Here is a 17805-nt window from a genome sequence, read left to right as displayed (position 1 = left end):
GTATAATTAGTTTATGTGGGATCAAATATAAAATAAAATACGTGTATTAGCAATATATGAATTATACTAATTTAAAGACTTTTTTTTTCTTTTTAAGATAATATTAAAGGAAATTAAAAGGCTTTAATTTATAATTTCAGGATGAAATTGGTGTCCGTATTTGATTAATAAAAAATATTAGAGGAAATTAAAAAGATTTAATTTATACCTCTAATTTTTTAAGATTTAATATTATCCTCTGTTATACTTTTCATCAAAGTCATCTTTGATCAAGTCAATTCATTGTTTCCTAGTAATTAACTAGGAGTGTGTTTAATATTCAAATTTGTCCTCATGTGAACTAGGGATCAAATGTAAAGTATTTATTTTTAAAGAATTATGGCGTTTAATCAATTTTTTGAAAAAAAATATATAAATGCTTTAGAGTGATAGTAAAAGACCAAAAAAATACTTTTTTTTTCAAAAAATACCTTTTCAAAATTTATCCAAATATTAAATAAGCCTATTTTAAAAATTTAACCGAACATTACTAATATATCATAGCCTAATGATTTTAGGTTAAATTTTATATAAATGTCAAAAAGACTACAAGATAAGTATAAAAAGGTAAATTGTGCACATGATAAACAAAATGTTTCATAGTAAAATTTTAAATTCAAACTCATAAAGCTTATGAATTTACATAACTGCTTCATTGTAGAGGCGTAATCAAGTCATAAAATTACGAATTCGACAGAACTTAAGTTCTAACCTTATATTTGTATTTAAAAAATTATTTAATATGTATAAATAATATATTCAAAATTTAGTAAACAAAAAGAAAATTGTAATCTATAAGTGATAAACTAAAAATCTTCACTCCTCCCCTCTGCTTCATCGTACATCCACATAATTAATAATCATCTAGGGTGTGTTCGATATGGAGATGGAGGACAATATTTTCAAATATTTTTCAATTTTTTCATGTACAACTAATTAAAATTTTTAAAAAATATTTTTTCACCCTTACCCCACAACCTCCATCCCCACCCATACCTCTCGTAATATTTATTTACATTATATACAAATATTAAAAAAAGACTTTTTGATTAGTTAACATAAAAAATAAAATATAATAAAATAAGAGACTCAATTATTTGTATGAAAAATATTTTCCAATAAAACTTGTACGGAACACATACACCTAATCTGCTTGACTTTGACTGCATTTTCATGTCAGCATTCAACGAAAGGTGAAGGACATTACTATTACAATTTCCCATAATCTTCCTTACGAGCTCATTATTCATCGAGTTTCGAAAAATATATTAATAGTCATTATACATCGAGTTTTGAAAAATATATTACTATTCTTTGGAAAATTTTCCGTTATAAAACTATTGCTACTATTTTTTGAATTGTGTGTCACTGGCCCTCCAAAATTCCAAGATTATAAAAAAAAAAAGACTTGTAGTCTTTGTGGTCCACTTTTCATTAGACATTCTCAAAGAGTGTGTTTTTCCCAGAGATCTTTTTCAGGTATTTTTTTTTTCTTCTCAAAGAAATCTAATGTTTCTGCTTTGTTCGTTAAAAATGTTTCTTATTTTGTTACTTAATTGTTAGAGGGAAATAAATAATTTAAGTTTTATAGGTTTAATTTAGTATTTAACTCATTGTATTTTTATAAGTTATGGGTTCGTATCTATTGTTTGTTGCAATTTTTATGAATTAATTTTACACATAAATTTATGTTCCGTGTCAAAGTATTGTGCTCGTATAAAACTTGGCATCCGTCTCAGTGTATTTGTGTGTACTCTTCAGCTGAAAATTACACATTTTATACACTACTGTGGGTGTGTACACTTTTCTTTTTCATGATTTGTGGCCACTGGATTGCAGTATTGGGGGATTGTTCATTGTCATGTTTATTGTTTTTTATCTGTGTATTTCTTAATTATAGTCAACTAATAATTTTTTTATTGGGTACTAATTCCCTAATTATAGCCAATTTTCTGCTAATATGGTGAAGGGATTAGAGTATTGACTTGCTATGCATTCTAGTTGTTGTAGTCTTACTCTTGTTTCTTGTTCTTTGATTTCTGTTATTATATGTTGTTTCGCGTAGTTTGATTATAGTGTTGTTTTGCTACTATTTGTTGTTTTATTACTGTTTGCTATTTCCTTTATTTCCATAAATTATTTTTTCTAGATTGTTTTAATCTTGAGCCAAGGGTCTAGCGGAAATTGCCGCTCTACCTATAGGTCAGATCTGCGTACAATCTTTCCTCTCCATACCGTACTTTGTGGGACTATACTGGGTATGTTGTTGTTGTTGTTGTTGTTTGGTGAAGGGCTTAGTTTTGAATTCTGAGTTTCATGATCAAATTAATTTGATGAATGATGTTAATGTGACTTTCTTTCATAGACTTAATCTGTAGATGGGTTTGGTTAATGTTCTATAGTTTCTCAAATCTATGTCCTGATATTTTGTCATTGAATAATAAATTGGCATTTAGGGCAGCCTGATACATAAAACATCCCATGTTTACAAAGGGTCCCGGGAAAGGCTGCATCCCAAGGGGTGTGATGTAGACCTATGTTGCTTGGACATTTCAAAAATATCGACGGGTTTGTGTTGGATCCTCCAAAAGTAGTGAATTTTTGAAGAATCTGACACGGGTGAGGCAATATTTTTGGAGAGTTCAAGCAACATAGATGTATATAGCCTACCCTAATGCAAGCATTAGTGGTTGCTTCCACGGTTCGAACCTGTGACTTATAGGCCACACGGGAACAACTTTATTATTTCTCTAAGGCTCATGCTCCATTGGATAATTGGCATTTAAAGATATCTTAATCTACCTCTATTGAAGATTAACAATCAAATAGGGCTCTTGAGTAAGTTGTTGGGATTTAAAGTACTTATGGATTTAGTTTCTGCTATGAGTTCAAATATGCAACTGGAAATGAACTAGTATTAGCCAAAAGTGATTCGAACCAGATTATTGTTAGCCCATCTATATCTCCCAGCCTTGGTAAAGGGAATAGCTAAAACGAAGAAGGTCCAAATTTGCTCATGTTGTCGAATCTTTACACTTATTTTTGGTGAATTCCATCCTCTTTATCCGATTAAACACATTTAACCTTCAATTAATACAATATATTGATGAATTGTTTGATGTTTGTAGCTACTATTTTTTTAACGTTTCATCCTTAATTTGTTTATATCTGAGTGTAAGTTCGACACGACAATCCTGGTTACAATAACACGAGAAGAAGAACAACGGAAAAAGTCTCCTTTTTAGCTCACTGCTTTAATTAAACTAGTCTTAAGTGAATATCAGGTCCATGGTCTTATAACAGTTTTGACTATTTTTCTTGAGCCGAGGGTCTATTAGAAACGATCTCTTTACCTCTAAGGTAGGGGTAAGATCTGTGTACACTCTACCTTCGCCAGATCCCACTTTGTAGGATTACACTGGGTATGTTGTTATCGTTGTGGTTTTATAACAATTTTCATCGGATCAACTTGTAGGTTTGGATCTTCCTAATATTCGTTGTTGCTCTTGTCCCTTGCATCCTTGTGGACAAATGGAGCTGGAGGCAGTAGCTTCTGTGGTGATAGAGAAACTCAAGGATATGCTGTCTGACGAGATAAAGGACAAAAGTTTGATAGAGGAAGCGTTAAGAGAAATGCAAGGCGTCATTGCTGGCACAGACGAGAAGCAAAGAAATAGTGAAGAATTCAAGAAGTGGGCTGAAGAGTGTCTGTGTAGTCTGTACTATGTTGAGGACACTGTTGAGTCTTTTGCCCTTGGTATCGCCCGTCAGAACAAGAAATGGGGCTTCGTTATGAATCACTTTCTGGTTCTCAAGAACTTCACGGCTTGCCAAAAGCTGAGAAGGAAGATGAAGAGAATCCCTTCAGACATTAAACGAGTGATCGATAGAAATCACGAAGCTACTGGCGAGCAGCACGCATGTAGCAATGGAATAACTACCTATATGGGTGATCAGAATGGTGGTGCAGCTGAATATGGAGATATTAAAGATTGCAACAATGAGGATTCTGCAGACTCAAAAATCAGACTTCTTAGTGCAGTGGAACAACGGAGTTATGGTGAAGAGGAACTGGAGGTAGATAGAAAACCTCCGAGGTCCATCAGCGACAAGTTCTTGAGTTTAGACCATGAAAAACAAGCAAAGCTCATGCATACAAATATACCTCGGAGGTGCATCAGCAACAAGTCTTTGATGTTAGACCGTGAAACACAAGCCAGACTCATGTATACAAATTCTTATGATGACGAAGAACTGGAGATGTTCAACATTAGACAAGAAGTGCATGACGTAGTGGAAAGACTAACCAAGACAGATGATGATGGCAGGGCCCGGATCGTTCAAATTGCTGGTGAGATGGGTTCAGGCAAGACTACTTTAGGTCGTGCAGTATACGGAAGTAGGAAAATCAAAAACCATTTTAAGTCTGGATGCGCATGGGTCACCATTTCAAAAGAGTCTAATAAATCAGATGTATTTCACAACTTGCTAAAACAGGTGGGGGATTCCAAGGACTCTGTGGATCTAACTGCCAATGAGCTGGAAACTAGACTTTTGGAGTGCTTAAATAGAAAAAACTACTTGATTGTGTTGGATGATGTACAGAGTGATCAGATATGGGAAGGGATGAAATCTGTTTTTTTAGACAGTCGAAATGGAAGTACACTACTTCTCATCACCACCACTGTTAGTCCGATGTTGTATGTATCTCCTCCAAATTGCATCCATAAGGTGAAAAGGCTAAGTCAAAAATATATCTGGAATTTGTTCTTGAAGAAAGCTGGTTGGGATACATGTGAGGAAGGAAATGAACATCAAGATTCGAAGAAGCAAGTTCTTAAAGTCTGCTGTGGTCTCCCCCTGAATACTGTCCTTCTTGGCAGCATGTTGTCGACCAAGGGAGTTACAAATCGCTTTGATTATCTTCAAAAGATACTGAAAAGTCGAATAAATTGGAAAACGGAGGACATTGTATCCCTTAGCTATACGAATCTGCCTGACCATTTGAAACTGTGTACACTCTACCTGGTGCTATTCCCTAAAGAGTACGACATTCCGGTAAGGAGGCTGCTTCGATTGTGGCTTTCAGAGGGTTTTGTAAATCGCAAACAAGATATATTCCCGGAGGATGTGGTACAAGAAAACTTTGATGATCTAGTCAAGCGGAGCTTGATTCAGATATCCAAATTTAGGTCTGATGGCAGTCCCAGAAGATGTCGGTTACTAGGCGTTCTCCATGACTATCTGTTGCCCAAGGCCCAGAACATCAGGCTTTTCCATGTTCACTGTAGTACATGTAGCACAGAAGATTCAGTTCCCTTGAATGTTAGAAGGCTTGTTGAGCATGCGAGCAGTAAGAATATTTATAGTGATGCTTCCCGGTTTGAACATCTTCGCTCTTACTTGTCATTCAATTTCCAGAGGAAAGACATCCCAGCCAAGGAAGTAGGCAGCCTTCTAAGCCGCGTAATTACTAAGGGCTTTAGATTGCTGAGGGTGCTTGACCTGGAAGGAGTGTACAAGCCAAGTTTGCCTGAGAATCTTGGTGATTTATTTCACTTGAGATACTTAGGATTAAGATGGACTTTCTTGGATGCTCTTCCCTCGTCCGTAAGTGACTTGCCCTATCTTGAGACACTAGATGTGAAGCACACTAACATAAATAACTTACCCACCTCTATGTGGAAATTGAAGCATTTGCGGCATCTCAATCTCAGTCACATCCGTCTTGACATGCCAAAGAATTCAGATCGCGATTCTTTGCCTAAACTCCTGACACTGTGGGGATTGTCTGTAGATGATGAGAGCCCAGTGAAGAATGGACTGAATCGTTTGCCTAATCTTAGAGAGGCAGGCATTACTTTCTGTTTGAGCAATTGTGAAGACCTTCTCAATTGGATTTCAGATTTAACTTCTCTTCAATCTTTGAGGTTACGATCCAAAAATGATGTAGGCCATCCTTCACATTTTGGTGACAAGCCGTTGGCTCTGTCAAGGTTGAGCAATCTTTCCCACCTAAACTTGCTAGGTGAATTACCAAAACTGCCTGAAAACTTACCTCAAAGTCTTAAAGTAGTCACATTGTCTCTTTCAAAGCTGACAGAGGATCCTATGCCGATTTTTGGGAAGCTTCAACAACTAAATGTCCTCAGGCTTTTATCTGATTCCTATATGGGGAAGAAAATGGTGTGCCCTCAAGGTGGATTTGAAGAGCTTCGAGTTCTAAAGCTTTGGAAACTAAAAAACTTGGAAGAGTGGAATGTGGAGGAAAGGGCAATGGAGAAGATCAAAGAGATAAATATCCGATGCTGTAATAAACTGATGAGCATTCCCAGAGGACTGACCAAAAGAACAAGTCTCAAGGAATTGATCATAACCAACATGGAGAAAGAATTCATAGAGAATGTTAATACGTTCATGAGGCGCCGTGATGTGATTCTCACTTGCAAAGATTATGATTTTACCCCCTTGCCGGTTAGTTTCTCCCTTAAAATTCCCCACCCCCCCCTTTTTTGGCATTTTCCCTTATGATCTGCATCAAATCTCTATGTTATTGCGGAGACAAATAAAACTATTTTAAGGGCACTATTCCTTCCACAATATGTGAGGGTTGAACATTTATGCTTCTTGCTCAAGATTTTGTTGATCAATGGACTAACAAAAAACATCTTTTCTTGGGGGCAGTGGGAGCATGCTGATCTTACTTCTGATAGAGTGTGATCTATGGCAAGTCACACCAACAAGGAGCTTGCAAAGATTCTGAACAGTAAATCTCCAAGGCTACTTCAATCAGAGCTGCGTTACCATTCATCATCGGTTATTGGTTTCAAACTTTTGATGCTATCCAGTAGTTAGCTACTGGGTAAGCAATGTTTGCTTCTTTCTGTTTTTTATACTGATGGCAAGGTGTTTATTGAACTCTCTGTTCGTAACCATGACAACAAAACTCAACCACTTGAATGTTAGAATAATTTGCACTTCAGTTTCACCTGATGCATTAGTTATGTATTTTAAGTCTACTCAGTGAAGCCCTTATTATCCTCTGTAACAATTTTAAATTTTAAAATGATTACGTGTGATTCGCCTCTAATTTGTAATATCTACAGAACTTGCTCTTGCTTGATATCCATGAAACCTTGTGTTCATTTGCTTTAATGTCTGTCATTAGAAAAAGCAGTAATTTGCTTCTCCTACTCATATTGATTAATAGTTCACTCGTTGTGCGATGCATCCAGGAAAGAGAATTTCTCTGTTAACTGAACCAATATTTTTCACCTATTATACAACAACCACAGAGTGCAGCCTTACCCCTACCTCAGAGGTAGAGAGACTGTTTCAGGTAGACCCTCGGCTCAAAGAATTTTCACCTATTATACATGGAAAAAAAAATTGCACCAGTTAATACCTGAAACATATCCTTTTATTGTTTCACTTAGGTTAGTAAAATAAATGTATTAGATTGTATCTTAAATAAAGGGGCAGCCCGGTGCACTAAAGATCCCGCTATGCGCGGGGTCCGTAGATTGTATCTTAAATATTTAAGATTGTATCTTAAATATTGCAAGAAAATACTTCAAAATGCAAGATAAAGATTCATGGCCAAGAAAATTAAAAAAAAAAAGAAATTGCAATGAACTACTAATCAATATCCCAAAAAATGGAATGTCAAACCATAAATAATTAAAGTTGTTTAATATTACCTGTAAAAATACATGTCTTATCTGTTTTGATACGATTTCTTGAGATAAATTAAATAAATTTGGTTGTATGCACCATTTGCCAATTCATATTCTCCTCCCCTACTTTCATTTCATCCATCAGAATCTGTATGGATTCTGTTTTCAGATAAAGAATTGAGAGTAAGAAGCCAATTGCTTTACTGATGCAGTAAGTCCGGAGGCAAATCCAGGATTTAAAATTTATAGGTTATGGATTCTAGGAAAACGAACTCAACTGCTAGCAACTGGTCTCTAAATGCAACTTTTGTACATTTTTAATAAATTTCTTTGCGCATATACATGATTTCGGCCAATCTAATGGGTTCTACCGAATCCAAATCCTGAAGACTACCTTCATTCCTGAGTTATCCTCTTCAACTTTATATAATACTCCTTCCATTTCAATTTGTTTGTCGTACTTTCTTTTTTAGTCCGTTTAAAAAAGAATGCCTTTTTTTTTCTTTTTTGGCAACTCTTTAGTTCCAACTTTCCACATGGCATGTTTAATACCACAAGATTAAAGGACATTTGGTACATTTGACATATCTTTTGTTTTTGACCACAAGATTCAAAAATGTTCTTTACTTTCTTAAACTCCGTTTCAAGTTAAAATCAGACAAACAAATTGAAACGAAGGGAATAATTACATTTTAAAGGAAATGCAACAGTAAATGTCTCAAGTCAAGTCCCCCTCATAATTGAATAATAGTAATAGGTAGGCCCTGTCTTGCTGGAAATTTTGCATCTAAGATTACTTTTCTTTTTTCCCCCGTGCAGACCCCTTCACTAAGTTGACTCAACAAGTCTTCAAATAGTACTTCCAAGTTGCTTCCTTTTCCTCAAGTCTTCAAATGGTAATTCCAAGTTACTTCCTTTTTTCATAATACCTGTGATTATAAGTAGTAGTAACATTTTCAGCCATTGCTGTAAGAAGCTGCCCGAAAGCAATTTATCGATAAGCCATGATTTTACTAGGTACTGTTTATTTCTCCTTTTTGTTCTTGCTTCATATAATTGTGTTTCAAAGTCAGTGTTGGAAACAGTAAGCTTAAAATCTAAGGGTCGTTTGGTAGCTGGTTAGGAGAAATATTATACGTGTATTAGATTTTGTATAAGTAATACCATGTTTGGTTGTTGGTTAGAACTACATATAAAAATAATACGGTGTTTGATTTGCAATTTAGAAACCTGCATAACTAATACATGTATAAGTTATGAGGGAATCTATGTATAGTTTTAACTTTTTAAGTGTCTACTACTCCATCTAGGTGTGTCTTTCGACAATATTCAGTAATTTTGGTTCATGTAATTAGACATTTATCTTTGTTATGGCAGCTGCAAGTGTAATATATATTAATGCTGAGAAGAGAAGATTATTTGAAGTGGTTCCGGACTCTTTGAAGAAAGCATGGAAAGAACGGGAAGTACAAGTGCTGATTCTAGGAAGCCTCACCTTGCAGATTGTGCTTGTTATTTTTGGCAAGCGTAGACAGTGTGTGGCGAAATTATGGATCAGAATGACTCTATGGGCATCTTACTTACTGGCAGATTGGATTGCTACTGTTACATTAGGTGTCATCTCTCAGAATACGTTGGATAAATGCACACGAGGAAGTGCTGATGACAACTTAAAGGATGAGTTGATGGCTTTCTGGGCGCCATTTATGCTGCTGCATCTTGGCGGTCCTGATACTATCACGGCTTATTCATTGGAAGATAATGAGCTGTGGTTAAGGCATTTAGTAGGTCTGATAATCCAGAGTGGACTAACACTCTATGTCTTACTTGTGTCGTTGCCAGGCTTTTCTTGGCTTCCATTTTTAAGCTTATTCATCTTTATATCTGGTCTTATCAAGTTTTGTGAGCGGACATATGCTCTCCAGTCAGCAAAACTTGAGAATCTCAGGGACTCGATGCTGACATCCCCTGATCCTGGACCAAATTATGCTAAATTCATGGAGGAATTTACTTTGAAGAAAGCTGAGGGCTTTTATGTGATGGCGGATGAAGTTAAAGAAATCACAGTTCCAATTGATCATTCTTACGATACTGATAACAATAAATTGCTGCTGATATCTGAAGCTTTCGATCAGTTCCAGACTTTTAAACGCCTATTTGTGGATCTCATCCTCAGCTTCGAGGACCGAGACAACAGCCAATCTTACTTCAAGAATCTTACTCCAATAGATGCTTTTGATGTGATTGAGGCAGAGTTAGGATTTGCATATGATACCTTCTACACCAAAGCACCTGTTATTCATACTCCTCTAGGCTGCATTCTTCGTGTGGTTACTTTTTCTTGCACTGTTTTTAGCTTGATTTTGTTTTCTTTATGTAAGGAAAGATCGAAATACCACATACTCGACTTGATTCTCACTTACCTGCTGCTGGTTATGGCCCTTCTCCTGGAAATATATGCATTGATCATATTGCTGAACTCAGACTGGACAAAGAATTGGCTGAGCAAAGGCAAACAGGACGGAAAGTTTCACCAGTCGTTCCTCCTCAACAAGCTGTGTCTGCGAAGATCAAATAAAATGAGGTGGTCCAATTGCACACCCCAATACAATTTGTTGAGATATTGTGTTGAGTTCAAGCCTCCCCCGGGCTACAGGTTCCAAAAACTCCTTATGATCGATGAGCTCTTGGAGAAACACTGGTACAAGAAGTATGAACAAGTCTCCCCCGAGTTAAAGGAGCTGATCTTTAACCATTTCCGAAAGTTTGTAGGAGAAAGTAATAACGAGCCTGATCCTACAGTCTTATGCACCAGTAGAGGCAGTAAAGCGCTTAACAAAAATGACTGTTCTTCCCTAGTTTGGTCTACAGAGTTAGAATATGATCAAAGCATCCTTGTTTGGCACATTGCTACTGATCTATGCTATTACTTGGAAAATTGCATTGACGATGGAAGTACTACTCGTTCCATCGAATCCAAGCAAAGCAAGCATTTATCAGATTATATGTTGTATCTTTTAGTAGTGTGCCCCTTTATGCTGCCAATAGGACTTGGGATGATCAGATTTAGAGACACATGTGCTGAAGCCAAAGAGTTTTTTACAGAGAGGAATCTGGGGAAAAACTTAGCTATAGCTTGTGACAAGTTGCTCAAAGTGAATACTGAAGTTGGACCAGCCAAAGTGAAAGGGGATAGGAGCAAGAGCGTGTTGTTTGACGCATGCATACTTGCCAAATCATTGCACGAAAAGGGAAATCAGAAAAAATGGAAAATCATCAGTGAAGTATGGGTGGAAATGCTTGCATATGCTGCTACAAATTGCAGAGGAAACCATCACGCCCAACAGCTACGTAAAGGGGGAGAGCTTCTTACTCATGTTTGGCTTCTCATGGCACATCTTGGCATCACAGAGCAATTCCAGATAAACAGAGGTCATGCTAGAGCCAAGCTCATTGTCAAGTAAGAAACTCGGATTCTCGTGCTGATCAAGACATAGTTAGGTAAATAACTGTGTGTTCTCCGTAAGCGTTTAAGCTTTTTAGCATGTCCCCAAAAGCAAGCTATTGAATTCCATGTATGCTACTTCTATGCATAGTATGTTGAATAAGCTCTTCCCTTTACGTACTGTAATTCACGATGCGTAGCCACATAAAGTGAAGAATGATCACGTTGAACATTCTTCATTGGAAAATCATACTTTTGATTGTTTCCAGGGAATCCTACTTGACTATATGCTTTTGATTTTATCTCAACATTGATGGAAGACATAATTCATTTAATAAATAGAAATATACTCTTTATCTACTTATGTTGTTGCATGAAGTGATAATACTGAACTTCTAAATGTACACAATTCAAAATGTTATCAGAACAAACATGCAGGTGAGAGTCTTTTCGTGGAGGAAAAGTTTTGGACTTCTACAAATAGAAATTCATTTCTTCTTATACAATAACATCCACAATGTAGTAATTCAAGAGTTTTGGTCTCTCAATAGTTTATTTGATTTATTGTCATTCAAGGTTTGCAGTTGTTAGCTTTCGCATGGGGTCATGTTATTTTGATCCCAACATTGCAAATTTGCAACCTAAAATAAATAAATAACTGTATTTGCTCTCTAGCAGTTTAAAACTTTTTACATAAAGTGATCATATAATTAATATGAATCATTCACATTCTTAAAAATAAATTAAAATTAGGCGCTTGTTAATGAAAAAGAATCAAAAGTAATTGGAAGGGTGTGTTCAGTATGAGGAAAAAATGCAGATGCTTACAAACTTTTTAATCAATGCTTGTTTTGATTTCCTTAGTTTTTCTTCATGTGCATGCATAGAACACACAAGTTCTTCTACGGTCATGGTGTCCAAATACTTGGACTCTTCAATCGAGATGATAACATAGCAAAATATTGACTCTACGGATCATAGAAGTTTTGTTGTCACCTTCATTCTTTTTAAGTTTTCACTATATTTCCTCCTCTATTTTCCCCAGGCTTCATATAAAGAAAACCTTCTCAAAAATCTTATCATAAATCTTTTGATAGATGAGAGTGTGAATTTTCTTGTCAATATTTCTCATAGCAAATTAGTACCCTTGTTTGGCTCCTTGCCATCAAAATCATCCTTCAAAGTTGTTCAACTTTTGAAATCTGGTAGTTCTACCTGTGTGTTTATTTTTCTGTTAAAGTGGGTAAAAGGTCCCGCATTGGTTGGGGAACGGACTGTTGGTCTCCTTATATGGACTTGAACAATTCTCCCCCCATGAACTAGCTTTTGGAGTTGAGTTAGACCCAAATGTCATATTTTTACATGATATCAGAGCCAGGTCCATCTCCGTTTGGGTTTTCAATCCACGCTCTAGTTGGGCCTGAGCGTGAAGGTGGTGTTAGAGTGGGTAAAAGGTCCTACATTGATTGGGGAATGGACCGGTGATCTCCTTATATGGACTTGGGCAATCCTCCCCTCATGAGTTGGATTTTGGGGTTGAGTATATTTTCCAATAGAAATGAGAGCTCTGGAGGGCTGAGTATAAGGGATTTAAGGAATCAAAACAACTCTCTATTTATGAAATGGTTGAGGAGATTCAATGGAGAACATCAGGCCTCACGGAAGGAAGTGGTCATCATCGTATATTATTAAAAGTGGAAAGATTCAAAGTGAAAAGTTGGATTACCATTTTACTCTTCAAGCTAAAATTATTTATATAATATTTTATTTATTAAAAAATAAAGTTATATTACAATCAATATCAATATTACTAGAACATTAAATATTTTACAATGAATTATTTAGTTGTGTTGGAAAACAACCCTGCAATAGAGAAGAAGCAGAGAAGAAGAACATGAAGAAAGAAGAAGAAAATGAAGAAGGATGAAGCAGCACAAAAAGAATAAAGAAGAAGAAGGAAGCTGAAGAGTTTTAACTCTTCAGCCTTTCATTTTGACACACACACGTGGCAGCCTCCCATCCATATAAAATTCCCACAGTTGGAATTTTAACTCATATAATTAAATATAGTTATGCCCATATAATTATGGGCAAGTATAATAAAATTTTGTACTAATAAGACAAATGAGATCCATGCCTTCTTGTCTCTATTACAACCATTATGTATCTCTATATAAGCAAATGTACATACCATGAATAAATACACAAAAATTCCCTTTTCTTCAGCTTTTTATCCTTTAAATTCTTACATGGTATCAGAGCATCTCTAACCTCCATCCAAATCTGTGTCAAAACATCAAAGTCATCCTCAAAATCCCAGAATGCCTGAAACAACTGAAATTAAATCAGACAGTGGTGAAAGAGGAATCATGTATGAAAACAACCATCCCTATTACTTAAGCAATTCAGATTCACCTGGAATGACTCTAGTCAACAGTGTTTTTGATGGAAGAGGATACCCAGGTTGGAGAAGATCTATCCTCCTATCTCTATCAGCCAAGAGAAAACTTGGTTTTATCAATGGAACTTGCAACGTTCTAGGTCTGAGATCTGTAGATTTTGAGCAATGGAATTGTGTCAATGACATGATCATATGTTGGATATCAAATGCATTATCTAAGAATATTGCAGACAGTGTAATGAGTTCCAAAACTGCAAAAGAACTTTGGGACAGCCTAGAGCAGAGATTTGGCAAATCAAATGGTGCCAAACTCTACCATCTGCAAAAAGAATTAACAGGTTTAGTGCAAGGCAATAACGACATTGCAGGATACTTCACCAAAGTTAAGAAATTATGGGATGAATTAGATGGGATGAATGCGATTGTCTGCTGCTCATGTGAATGTACCTGTGATGGGAAAGCAAAGTTAACCAAGTCACTGGAAGATCAAAGATTGATTCAATTTCTAATGGGACTGAATGATATATATACTCAGGCAAGGGGAAATATACTTATGATGAATCCATTACCTGGAATAGATGTTGCATATTCCTTACTTTTACAGGATGAGAACCAAAGGGAAGTATATGCAAACATAAATGTCACTTCTGATTCTGGATCATTTATGGCAGTAGGCCAAGCAAACCAGCCAAACAACAAGTTAATTGCTGAGTTTGCAGCATTCATGGCTAATGGACAGGGAAGGTATGTACAGAGGATCAAATATCAACCAATGAGAGGAACAAACACATATCAGAAGTATGCTAACCCAAACCAGAACCCAAGATCTGACAAGCCACAAAACAAGTTTAAGGGTAAGAAAAAATATGATCCAAATCTGTCATGCACTTACTGTGGGAAAATAGGACATGTGCATGATGATTGCTACAGACTGCATGGGTTCCCTGCAGATTTTGAGTTCACCAACTCCAGGAACTATCAGCCTCAGATTAAAGCAAATGCAAGTCCTGTTCACTGTCCAGTTTCAAGTCTAACTCAGCAGAAAGATGAAGACATTGGCAGGGCAGATTTTGAAGTCAAAAATGGAGATCTTGAAGAATAGTATAGCAAACAACAGATTGCAGAAATGATGCAAATGTACAAGCAAAGCAAATTGACAAAAACAGGAATGAATGCAAATGCAGTAGCTGGTACCATTCTTAAATACTCAAATTCTATATTCACTAACCTTAAACAGAATTCCTGGATAATTGATTCAGGAGCTTCAGAACACATGTGTTTTGATCCCAATTCCTTTTTGTTTCTAAAACCTCTCCCTATGCCTTTGAACATTAACTTACCTAATTCTTTCAAGGTAAGTGTGACCCATGTAGGCAGCATCTCCATTCTGCCAGGTCATGTCATAACTGATGTGTTACTTGTGCCAGATTTTAAGTACAATTTACTGTCAATTCACAAGTTTTGTGTCCAGTTTCAATATGATGTCCTGTTCACTGCTAATGGATGTTTCTTGCAGGACCTTTTAGTGAAGAGTCCTCAAGTTTTTGGTGAAGTTAGAGAGGGTCTCTATCTATTGGATTCTAATAGTGACAAGTCTAGAAATGTTTTCAATTCAAATGATGTATTTTCAATCCCAAAAGGAAGAAATCCCACCTCAGTTCCAGAATTTGATTCAGTTTATGTTAATGCTGCACCTAATGTAAAGCTCTGGCATGTGAGGTTGGGACACCTCCTATTTTCAGCAATGAAACATTTAAGCTTTCTCTCTAATGAATCCAACTCCAATTTTATTTGTGAGATTTGTGCTAGAGCTAAGCAAACTAGACAACCTTTTCCTACCAGCAACATAAAATCCAAGCACATTTTTGATCTTATTCATATAGATACTTGGGACCATACAAGTGTAATACTTACAATGGTTTCAGGTTCTTTCTCACCATAGTAGATGATTTCAGTAGAGGGACATGGACATTTTTACTGAGTACTAAGAGTAATGCTTTTCCTGTACTGAAAAGTTTTCTATCTATGGTATAAAGACAGTTCAATGTCAAGGTTAAGATGATCAGATCTGATAATGCTTTAGAATTAGGGAAAGGCACACAAGAATCAGCATTTTTTGCTTCTCAGGGGATTTTGCATCAATTGTCTTGTGTAGCTACACCTCAACAAAATGGAACTGTTGAGAGAAAACATAGACACCTATTAGAGATTGCAAGAGGGCTGATGTTTCAATCCAAATTACCTATGTGCTACTGGGGAGAATCCATCTTGACTGCTACTCATATCATTAATAGACTGCCATCTAGTGTTCTAAAGGGACAAACACCTTATGAAATATTGCTTAGACAGAAACCAACCTATGATCATTTGAAGAATTTTGGGTGTCTGTGTTATGCTTCCACCTTGGCACAGGGAATAAACAAGTTTGATGAAAAGGCTACTGCTTGTGTTTTACTAGGATATCCTTTACAACAAAAAGGATATAAATTGTTGTCTCTTGATAAGAAGAAAGTATTTGTATCTAGGGATGTGAGATTCCATGAATTACATTTTCCTTTCAACTCATCTGAGAACTCACACACACCTATTTTTTTCAACCTCCCCTCTTCCTCAGATCATCATTCTGATCTGCCACTCCACAATCACTCAGCCCCACCTGTAAATGGTTGTTCCTACCCAGTCACACCCTCAGAATCTCAACATAATGCCTCTGGCTATAGTCCACATTCTAAATCTACATTTCCTAATCTGTCACTGAGTCCCTCTCAGCAAACCCCTACTGCACAACCTATATTACCACAACTTGAACATGCTTATCCAAGCTCTACTACATCAGATGCTTCTCCTCCTTCCCCTATAACAGCTCTACCAAGAAGGTCTAGTAGAATATCTCATGAGCCTGGGTATCTAAGAGACTACATTTGCAATAGTGTGATACTCACTGATCTATGGAAAACTTGCTTTGATCACTCTCCTAAGCCTAAAAGCTATGCTTTCTCTTCCCTATCCCCCCACAATAAACAACTAGTTCACTCCCTTTCTAATCTTACTGAGCCTAGTTGCTATAGCCAGGCCTCCCAACATCCAGCATGGAGAGAGGCCATGAACTCAGAAATTCAGGCTCTGGAAACCAATCGAACCTGGGATGTTGTCTTATTGCCTAAAGGAAAGAGAGCTTTACCTTGCAAATGGGTATACAAAATAAAACATCTCTCCAATGGTAGCATTGAACGATTAAAGGCCAGACTAGTCGTGATGGGGGATATACAAAGAGAAGGTATAGACTATGGAGAAACTTTTTCACCTGTTGTGAAAATGACCACCATCCGCTGCCTCCTTACCATAGCAGCTAAGAAGCACTCGTCTGTTTCACAATTGGATGTCAACAATGCCTTCTTGCATGGTGACCTCCAAGAAGAAGTTTTTATGAAGTTTCCCGCAGGACTGACACCTCCTAGCCCTAATCATGTTTGTCTCCTGAAGAAGTCCTTATATGGTTTAAAGCAAGCTTCCCGGCAATGGTATGCTCGACTTGCAGGAGCCTTAGTTTTCAAAGGATATTCCTCCTCTTTAAACGATTACTCTCTCTTTTTTAAACATAATGGCACACTTATTTCCATCTTAGCAGTCTATGTCGACGACATTCTCCTCACAGGAAATGATTTGTATGAAATTGAGAATATCAAATACTTCCTCAATACAGAGTTCAGAGTTAAGAACCTGGGAGAAATTCACCATTTTCTTGGCATGGAAATTTTGCGAGAAGATCATGGATTTATTGTGAATCAACGCAAATTTACCATGGACCTGCTTCATGACTTCGATGTTTCTCATCTGCCTACAGTTACTTCTCCACTGGATCCTTCCTTCAAGATTAGAGCTGATGACAGTCCCCGCCTGGAAAATCCCACCCTTTATCGTCACTTGATAGGCAAATTGAATTATTTGACCAACACTCGCCCAGATCTATCTTTTGCTGTACTTGCTCTGAGTCAACACATGCAACGACCCTGTTTGTCACATTTCTCGACTGCCTTACACGTTTTACGCTACCTGAGCTCCGATCCAGGTCAAGGCATACTGCTGTCTTCCAATCCATCTTTTTCTTTGCTAGCATTTTGCGATGCAGACTGGGCATCTTGTAAAGATTCTCGCAGATCGGTTAGTGGTTTTTTCATTACACTCGGAGGAGCTCCGATCTCTTGGAAATCGAAGAAATAGACTTCGATCTCCTTGTCCTCCGC

The 17805-nt window shown here is 36.8% G+C and overlaps 2 protein-coding genes across 3 annotated transcripts; both read left to right on the top strand.

Annotated features, from left to right (window-relative positions):
- The first annotated feature begins 1390 nt into the window (after positions 1 to 1390).
- Positions 1391 to 7162, top strand: LOC129881681 (putative disease resistance RPP13-like protein 2). The gene is made up of 3 exons (XM_055955805.1): positions 1391 to 1518; positions 3515 to 6513; positions 6724 to 7162. Exons 2-3 carry the CDS (start codon positions 3571 to 3573, stop codon positions 6757 to 6759), a joined length of 2979 nt encoding a protein of 992 aa, XP_055811780.1. The 5' UTR covers positions 1391 to 1518; positions 3515 to 3570; the 3' UTR covers positions 6760 to 7162.
- A 1380-nt stretch (positions 7163 to 8542) lies between these two features.
- On the top strand, positions 8543 to 11537 carry LOC129881664 (uncharacterized). Of its 2 annotated transcripts, none has more exons than XM_055955797.1 (2): positions 8543 to 8611; positions 9093 to 11534. In XM_055955797.1, exon 2 carries the CDS (start codon positions 9275 to 9277, stop codon positions 11177 to 11179), a length of 1905 nt encoding a protein of 634 aa, XP_055811772.1. In that variant the 5' UTR covers positions 8543 to 8611; positions 9093 to 9274; the 3' UTR covers positions 11180 to 11534. The 2 variants fall into 2 exon arrangements, with proteins under 2 accessions (XP_055811772.1, XP_055811767.1); XM_055955792.1 differs by lacking the exon at positions 8543 to 8611 and adding an exon at positions 8619 to 8732 and having other exon boundaries at positions 9093 to 11537.
- The last annotated feature ends 6268 nt before the right edge of the window (positions 11538 to 17805 follow it).

This window comes from Solanum dulcamara, chromosome 1 (assembly GCF_947179165.1).
Source record: "Solanum dulcamara chromosome 1, daSolDulc1.2, whole genome shotgun sequence".
Lineage (NCBI taxonomy): Eukaryota > Viridiplantae > Streptophyta > Magnoliopsida > Solanales > Solanaceae > Solanum > Solanum dulcamara.
Note: the sequence above shows the minus strand (reverse complement) of the source record. Positions and strands in the feature narration are given on the sequence as shown.